The sequence below is a fragment of the Symphalangus syndactylus genome, chromosome 4 (genome assembly GCF_028878055.3).
Source record: "Symphalangus syndactylus isolate Jambi chromosome 4, NHGRI_mSymSyn1-v2.1_pri, whole genome shotgun sequence".
Classification (NCBI taxonomy): Eukaryota; Metazoa; Chordata; class Mammalia; order Primates; family Hylobatidae; genus Symphalangus; species Symphalangus syndactylus.
The window spans coordinates 86549386-86558322 of NC_072426.2; the positions used below are offsets into that span (position 1 = coordinate 86549386).

Below are 8937 nucleotides of genomic sequence, written 5' to 3' on the forward strand. Positions count from 1 at the left end.
TCGGGATCATTCAGAGGCATCACTGGAGGGTGTGTGGTTAGTGGAGCAGCTGGTAGTTCTCCCCATATCCTCGCTGGTCGTGGGGAGGTCTCGTTTCTTTGGTGGAAGGCACTCCTGGCTCCTCTCATGAACAGGTTTCATATTGCTTTGTGGTGTTTCTGGAGCCTGGAAGGAGTCGGCTTGCTCTCTGGGGCATCAGGAGGGGCTTCCCTGTACCCCTCTCTGCTTCTGGCTGGGGGGCCCACATCTGAGCTTCCAGTGGTGCTTCTGAGCAGCTGCAGTAAGTGTCCTCGCAGCTGGCTCGGGAGCTCACAGCGCTTCCCGGGATCCACCCGCTTGTCCTGGAGCCGCCGCAACCCTGGCCGCCGCCATCCCCAGCCCCGGAGCCGCCCCATACCCCTGTATATGCAATATTTGTTAACCAGTCCCTTTTGGTGCCCATCTAGGTACAGGTCTCATTTTTCGAGCTAAAGTATCTATAATACACTGGAAGTAATAGATGTCACCTCCATGTCGTATGCCAAACCTAATAAGCAGAGCAAAACTTTTCATCGAAGTGATTTGGTTAACGTTTTAGGATGTTTCTAATCTCTCAGTAATACAAATATGCTACAATAGATCTGTGTGTTTATCCTTTGGGCACCCGTGTGTGCCTGTGCACACCTGGAGAATAAAGTCCTGTGAGAGAAACTGCTATCCAAAGAGGATGTTTCAGTCTATACTGCAACATCAGTCCCATATCCAACAACCTAAAAATAAAATGACAGTTTGAAAATACAAAACCCACACTTCTCCTCCGCACACTCACTACCCTTACCAACAATGTGCTTGTGCTTCTGAGCTTGCGTTTGGATCAGGAGAATTTGAAAGTCATCAGGAACCAAACCAGGATATAAGGTTCAGCTGTAGCTGGAAAGTGGCAAACATTCTAAAGCTAAGACATTGGCTATACCTGGGCTGTTCACAAACTGTGAGGCCAATTCTAGATGAGATCCAGAAGTATGGTGAGCAACTCACTTATTTTTTAAGCAAAACACCTTTTCTTCCCATTTCTGCTAAGAACAAATAGCTTCCAGCAAGAGAAATAGGGGATGCAATATTTTTACAAATTACTTCTCTTTTTTTTAATTAAAAAAATTTTAAGTTAAATGCTACTTAAAGATATGTTTAACTTCTATGATACTGACTTGCTCATGAGAAGAGAGAGACAGGGCCAAGCATTCTTGCCCACTACTACCCACTATCAACATTTAGGCCTGACATCAGTCGCTAAATATTCTGGGCTGGGCACGGTGGCTCACACCTGTAATCCCAGCACTTTGGGAGGCCAAGACAGGTGGATCATGAGGTCAGGAGATCGAGACTATCCTGGCTAACATGGTGAAACCCCATATCTACTAAAAATACAAAAAATTAGCTGGGAGTGGTGGCAGGCACCAGTAGTCCCAGCTACTGGGGAGGCTGAGGCAAGAGAATTGTTTGAACCCAGGAGGCAGAGGTTGCAGTGAGCCAAGACCATGCCACTGCACTCCTGCCTGGGCAACAGAGTGAAACTCCGTCTTAAAAAAAAAAAAAAATCAGCAGCAGCTTCTAGGATGACTGAGCAGTGTGACTCAGTCTCTTCTTGACCAGATTCTGTAACTGTCCGGCAGAAATGCTTATCTGATCTCTGCGAGAACAGGAAGCAGCTCAGTGGGGGCCTTCCTTGCTAAATTCTTCATCAAGCTGGTCCATTATCTGCCCTGAGTCCTCCAAGAACATCTCAAGAAAAATCCCAAAAACATGCAAGACAAATGACGGTCCTCCTTTAGCATGTCTTGAAGCACTGAGGCACCTGAAAGCTATATATAGTTTCTGGGGAAACAGTTTTTTAGGAAATATAGCACAGATACTAACTATTCTTCCAGAAGAGCCCCTTCCTGACATGAAAGATCTTACTTAGCATGACAGAGAAGCATCTGATTCATCATGAGGACCTATCCAACCAGCAGCAGGGGCCCCAGTGCCGGTGTCCACCTCCGCAGAGGAGACACGGGGGACATGCAAAGTGTTTCTGTTGAAAAATACTTCACCTAGGGTGACTATAGTTAGCAGCAATGTATTGTATATTTCAAAGTAGCTAGAAGGCTAGGCACAGTATCCCATGCCTATAATCCCAGCATTTTGGGAGGCCCAGGCAGGCAGATCACTTGAGGTCAGGAGTTCGAGACCAGCCTAGCTAACACGGTGAAACCCCATCTCTACTAAAAATTAAAAAAATAAAAAAATAAAAATAATAAAAATTAGCCGGACGTGGTGGCCTGCGCTTGTAGTCCAAGCTACTTGGGAGGCTGAAGCAGGAGAAGTGCTTGAACCTGGGAGGCAGAGGTTGCAGTAAGCCGAGATCACACCATTGCCCTCAGCCTGGGTGACAGAGCAAGACTCTGTCTCAAAACAAAAACAAAAGAACAAAGTAGCTAGAAGAGGGGACTTGAAATGTACCCAACACATAGTAACACCAAATATTCAAGGTGATAGACATCCCAAACACCCTGATTGATCACCATTCTGTGCATGTAATAAATACTTAAATGTACTCCATAAATATGTAAAATATGTTATATCAACAAGAAAATACTTTGCTTAGTGTTTCCATCCAAATGGGAATAAATCCAGGGCTCGATGTACACGTCATGGCTTTTTATTGAGACTGGGGAAGGGCCGTGGTAGCAGGTGCACTCACTGTCCAAGTTTGTCCAGACTCTCTGCTGCATGGGTGATGGCATTTGTGACTGTGTTGGTCACTGTCTCAGTGATTTCCTTCATCTTTTTGTCTCCTGACTCTTGGGCTTTCTTTATGGCTTCAGCAATGGCTGTTGGAAAGAAAGAGGAAGCGGGTGATCCACCCGCTGAACTTGTGTCCCCTTAAGTGGCCTGTGGGATGTGGCCATCTTAATGGATTAGTCTCTGGAGTGGCCCGATGGGACCAAGGGCAGCAGGATTTCTGCAGAATGAATTTGAATTTGGTTTTAATTTTCCCCAACAACTTGTATTTCTTCAACTGTGAGTGAGACTGAGCATCTACTCATGGGTACATTGCCTGCTTATCCTTTTTTTCTGGAAAATGCCTGCTTATGTCTTTTGGCCATTTTTATATTGGGTTGTTATATTGGATTATCATTTTTATGACAAATATTTTTCATCAGTTTGTAATTTTTCTTTTGGCTTGGTTTATAGTATTTTTTTTTTTTTGGCTATAGAAAATTTCAGTTTTGGATTGTCAGATTTACTTAATATTTCCTTTATGGCTGCTGGTTTTTTGTCATAGTTCTAAAGATTCTCCCCTCTCCAAGATTAGGCCAAAGTCTCTTATGTTATTACTATGTCTAAATGTTTATGATGTCTTCCCCCTCAAAACTCATATGTTGAAATCCTCAGCCTTAATGTGATGGTATTCAGAGGTGGGGCCTTTGGGAGGTTGAAATTAGCACCCACAGAAAAGAGACCACAGAGAGCTAGCTCCTTCCACCATGTGAGGACAGAGCTAGGCCCATCCACAAACCAGAAAGACTCCCTCACCAGATGTCAAATCTGCCAGTGCCTTGATCTTGGACTTCCCATCCTCCAGGAGTGTGAGAAATAAATTTCTGTTGTTTCTAAGTCGCCCAGTTTATGGTTTTTGTTTTTGAGACAGAGTCTTGCTCTGTCACCCAGGCTGGAGTGCAGTGGTGCAATCTCAGCTCACTGCAACCTCCGCCTCCCAGGTTCAAGGGAGTCTCCTGCCTCAGACTCCTGAGTAGCTGGGATTACAGGCATGTGCCACCACGCCCAGCTGTAATTTTAGTAGCAATGGGGTTTCACCATATTGGTCAGGCTGGTCTTGAACTCCTGACCTCAGGTGGCCCACCCGCCTTGGCCTCCCGAAGGGCTAGGATTACAGGCATGAGCCACTGCACCTGGCCTATGGTATTTTTTAATAGCAGCCTGAGCTAAGATGGTTATCTCCTAGTAAGTTAATAAATACATTTATGTAAATTTAAGTCCTTCATCTACCCGGAATCTATTTTGTTGAAAAGGAATGAGATATACACATGCTTTGTACATAGTTCTACTCATAGCTCACACACATCAATTTAACATTTAACATAGAATTTTACATGTTAAATTTTTTTTTTTTTTTTTTTTTGAGACGGAGTCTCGCTCTGTTGCCCAGGCTGGAGTGCAGTGGTGCAATCTTGGCTCACTGCAAGCTCAGCCCTCTGGGTTCATGCCATTCTCCTGCCTCAGCCTCCCGAGTAACTGGGACTACAGGCGCCTGCCACCACGCCCAGCTAATTTTTTGTATTTTTAGTAGAGACAGGGTTGCACCGTGGTCTGGATCTCCTGATCTCGTGATCCGCCCACCTCAGCCTCCCAAAGTGCTGGGATTACAGGTGTGAGCCACCGCGCCCAGCAATTTTTTTTTTTTTTTTTGAGACTGAGTCTCACTCTGTAGCCCAGGCTGGAGTGCAGTGGTGCGATCTCGGCTCACTGCAAGCTCTGCCTCCCAGGTACACGCCATTCTCCTGCCTCAGCCTCCCAAGTAGCTGGGACTATAGGCACCCACCACCACGCCTGGCTAATTTTTATGTATTTTTAGTAGAGATGGGGTTTCACCGTGTTAGCCAGGATGGTCTCGATCTCCTGACCTTGTGATCCACCCTCCTTGGCCTCCCAAAGTGCTGGGATTACAGGCGTGAGCCATCACACCCTGCCATGTTAAATGTTTTGTCCCAGTGTGCTGTCACACAGTCTTTTGTGACTTTGTCTTCTTATTCCACAGACAGAACCATCTAGACAGTGCCCTAACGCAGTACAGTCTGTGGCCTCTGATGAGCATAGATAACTGCCCCAGCCGAGAGGCTCTGAAAGGCTGCAACGTTAAGGGCAGAGTTTGACCTGGTTAGTCAAAGAACAGGTTGGCCCAGCACCTAGCTTCCCTTCCTCCCTCCCTCCTTCCCTGCCCGACCTCAGCCGGCTGTACCTTTCTCTCCAGTCTCCTTGGCATGTCCCACCACCTCCTTCACCACTTCCTCCACGGCATGAACTGAACAGAGGAGACAAGTCCAGGGTGAGGGCTCAGAGCAGGCCCGCTGCCCTCCCAGTCCAGGGTGAGGGCTCAGAGCAGGCCCGCTGCCCTCCCAGTCCAGGGTGAGGGCTCAGTGCTGACCCACTTATCCTCACAACAGACCTATACATCCCTGGACATCCAAGGTGGGGCTCTGGGATGCCACCCCCAGCCAGGACAGACTGGCTTATGAGAAGGACCTTCCCCCACAGCTGGCTTCATTCGGAGATGCCAGGGCCCTGGCTGCTGGCAGACAAGCTCAGTGAGCCCCATGAGGGCATGGGTCCCTGAAGCCCCTTGGCCCTGTCTGGCCTGGAATGGCAATGAGTAGGCCGTTTTGCCAGCTGAGACATGAAGCCCAGGCTGGGCCTGTGTGCCAGGTCACACCCCTCTCAGGATGTGCTGGCGCCTGCCTCAGGTTGGTTTCCAAAGCCTCATCCGGTAAAACCAGGTCTCTCAAAGCAATTCCTCCAACGAGAGAGAATTCTCTGCCTACTTCAGAGTTTTTTTATAGTGTGGGTGGTAGCATGCTAGAACTGAAAGATTTTGGAGTCAGAAGAAATGGTCCTTATTCTAACTCTACCTTCCGCCTCTTGGTTCCCTCATCTTTAGAATGGGAATCTGTTGGGGTGATGAGACCCAACACCAGGTCGCAGGGGCGGCAAGTCCAGCGGAGTCAAAGGAATGAGAAACAGACAGTTTGAGAGAGAAAAATGGGACCAGGGCACCATCGCGAGTGTGGAGGCTGCGAAGGCCCCGAGTTCTGGGAGCCCACGCTATTTATTGGTGATCTAACAAAGAAACAGGTGGTGAGGATGTGGGGGTTGAAAGGAAACGGTGTATCAAGTGAATGAGAAACATATGGCTACTTGAGATAATGGGACTGCTAGAAGCAAGGAGCCAGCAAATCTAGCAAGCCCTGCCTCAGCTTCTCTCCCAACACTCAGCTTTTCTCCCAACAAGAATCATACAAAACTCAGAGGCTGGTGAAAGGCTAAAGCAGGTGGTCCACACCAGCTGCAGAGTCAAAAACAAAATACGCGTCTGCTGCCATTTAGAAAGAGGACACAAACTCAGGCAAGACTGTTTTCCACACGATGACCCATGAGTGGGGCCTGGCTGGTCCTCCCCACACACAGCTGCTGACCTCGAATACAAAATACACTTTGGGACCAGGTGCGGCGGTTCACACCTGTAATCCCAGCACTTTGGGAGGCCAAGAGGAATGGATCACTTGAGGTCAGGAGTTTGAGACCAGCCTGGCCAACATGGTGAAACCCCATCTCTGCTAAAAATACAAAAATTAGTCGGGCATGGTGGTGGGTACCTGTAATCCCAGCCACTCAGGAGGCAGAGGCACAAGAATCACTTGAACCGAGGAGGCAGAGGTTACAGTGAGCTGAGATCACACCACTACACTCCAACCTGGGTGACAGAGCAAGACTCCATTTCAAATACAAATACAAATAAAAATAAACGTGCTTTAGGGGACTTGGATGAAATTGAAAATGCCCTTTTTGATTTTGAACAGACTTAGTGACTTGTTAAGAAATCTTTGAAGCTTTAAAGTTATGGTAAAAATAAAAATCCATCTTCCTTTTGCTGCATAGGTTATTCAGAATAGGCTGTTTTGACAAGAAAGGCTCCCCAGATTTCCAGAGGGAAGGGTCCAAGCTGCCAGTGTTCACCCAGCACCAGGACTCATGCCCTGCCCCCAGGAGACCTCCTCAGCTCTGCACCCCTCAACTCCGTGCTGACTTGGTGGGGCTGGAAGCCAGGGTTCCTGAGGGGCCAAGGCCTCCCCCCTGGTCCTCACCTGCCTACTAAGATCCGCCTCCAACAGACCCAGTCGTCCCCAGATCCCCCCAGCCCGGATAGAAAGGAGCCCCAGGTCCTCACTGGCTCCCTCAGTGGCCTTCTCGGTGCGGTGGGCCAGGCCCTCGGCAGCCAGCTTCCCCAGGCCTCCCAGCATCGTGTGGCAGCAGACGGTGGCCAACTAGGATGCTGAGGACTGGCCCAACATGCTTTTATAGCTGTCTCTGGTGCCCGTCTAGGCTCTGGGGCAATAAGCCCTCGCCCCAGCCCAGTAGGAGGCTGGACAGGTGAGTCAGCGAGGGCGGCAGCAGGACGGGGCTGAGCGGAGCCACCCTGGCTCTGGGGTGGCAGCACCCCTGACAGCATGAGACTTCTGTAACCCTGTCCTAGGGACCCTGTGAAGGATAGGGGCAGGGAGCAGGGCTGAGGCTGGACAGGAGAGATCTGGACATGACTCTTCCTTGAGGCAGAGCGCCTGAGTGCCAGTCCCCCTGAGACCAAAGCTTCCCAAGCCTGGGTACTGATATATACCTGGAGACAAGGCCTAGGATTCCAAGCCTGCTGCTCAAGGTCCCCATTGTGGCGCAGTAAGAGGTTTGGGGGTTCTATGGGCCTGAGACCTGGGCAGTCCTTTGGGTCACGAACACAAGTGGATTAAGGGTGACTGCCCTCCCCATTCCTGGAGACCCTGGCTCTGCAGAGCAGTTTGCGGCCTCCATGGGACAGGTGGGGCGTTCAGGGTGGTGCCTTGCCCAAGGAAGAAGGGGGCACAGCACTGGGCAGAAGTGTAGTCACTTGGCGTCACTCAGCTGATGCTCACTCACCCAAGAGTGTCTGTGAGGTCAGCGGTGCCCTCCTATCCCCTGGCAGTCCTGGAGGAGTAGACAGAGGCCTCCACCACCACTCAGGGAGATGCTTCTGGCCCCACCTAGAATCCCCTAGAAAGCAGCTTCCCTGGCTCCTGGTGCATCACATGAGGAGTGGCAGGGCTGCTCCCTAGTTACTCATGATGGACAGACATGCCTCAAGCCACCTGCCACATGCTGCTTCCCTTAGTCACCAGCCCAACCTGAGCCTCCGTTTCCTCATCTGTAAAATGGGGATAGTGTGCCTTCCTGGCTGTGTCACTAATCGTCCCTGAGACAAAGCATGCAAGCTCCTGGTAAACACCTGTTCCCTCCACTCATCACTGAGGCACACTTTGGCAGTGAGCTCTGACCAACCGGTAGGGTGGGCCAAGGAGTGACTGGGACATGAGGCTGCCTTGGAGCCAGAGGGCTGGGGAATGTGACTTCCGCTGACCAGGAGCCAAGGAGAGGTCTTCCCATGCTCCTACTTCTGGGGTGCAGGCCTGGGGCAGTGGTCTGAGGCTCTCTCCCCAGTGCAGGCTCCTGGAGCTGCTCTCCTGGGTGTGTTGGCGCCTGATTAGTTTACTGGACTGTGGGCCCTCCCAGCGTGGGGCGCAGGAGCTGAGGCCCTCTGGCATTCCTGCGTGGTGTTTGGGGGCTCCAGGGCTACGGCCTGTCCCCCTAGGGTGGACAGTGGGTACCGTGGGCAGCAGGACCTCTGGGTCTCAAGACCACGGCCCCACACGTGCCATTGCTATCTCCTTTGGGCAGGGGTGAATTGGGGCTTAAACAATTTAGAGGGGCCCTCTTTATGAAAAAGAATACAATAATATGATTCGTGCACATTTTTCATTTATATACGTATGAACTTCTGGACCCAGAAGGGGCTGTGAAAGTGGGGGGCCTGGAGCTCAGGCGGGTCCAGACGACTCTGTCCTCCTTTTGTAACAGCCAGAGTCCAGGATGTTTTGCCCAGGGCATTGGGCTGGCACTGCAGAGGGTTGGGGGGTGGGGGGACACCTGGGACATGGCTGGTGGGAATTGTTCTAGGAAACCTGAGGGATTCTCCCTGGACCCGTCAAAGCCCCTTCCCTGTTTCTTCTGAGGCTTGTGTCCCCCACTCGCACAAGGGTCCTTTCTATGCCTGTTCCCCTGATAAATGTCATCTGCCTGCTCTAGAATGGCTTC

The 8937-nt window shown here is 50.3% G+C and overlaps 1 protein-coding gene across 2 annotated transcripts; it reads right to left on the reverse strand.

Annotated features, from left to right (window-relative positions):
• Positions 1 to 2664: 2664 nt before the first annotated feature.
• FAM25A (family with sequence similarity 25 member A) lies at positions 2665 to 7058 on the reverse strand. 2 transcript variants are annotated; one of them, XM_055275454.2, is made up of 3 exons: positions 6986 to 7058; positions 5003 to 5065; positions 2665 to 2852 (listed from the first exon to the last, which is right to left on the reverse strand). In XM_055275454.2, exons 1-3 carry the CDS (start codon positions 7056 to 7058, stop codon positions 2719 to 2721), a joined length of 270 nt encoding a protein of 89 aa, XP_055131429.1. In that variant the 3' UTR covers positions 2665 to 2718. The 2 variants fall into 2 exon arrangements, 1 of the variants encoding a protein (XP_055131429.1); XR_010120528.1 differs by lacking the exon at positions 6986 to 7058 and adding an exon at positions 5670 to 5902 and having other exon boundaries at positions 2780 to 2852.
• Between the last annotated feature and the right edge of the window lie 1879 nt (positions 7059 to 8937).

Coding starts and splice junctions, on each gene's coding strand:
- FAM25A (XM_055275454.2), bottom strand. CDS start 7,058: ATGCTGGGAGGCCTGGGGAAGCTGGCTGCCGAGGGCCTGGCCCACCGC. Junction 5,066..6,985: donor GAAGGCCACTGAGGGAGCCA/GTGAGGACCTGG, acceptor TCCTCTGTTCAG/TTCATGCCGTGGAGGAAGTG. Junction 2,853..5,002: donor CAAGGAGACTGGAGAGAAAG/GTACAGCCGGCT, acceptor TCTTTCCAACAG/CCATTGCTGAAGCCATAAAG.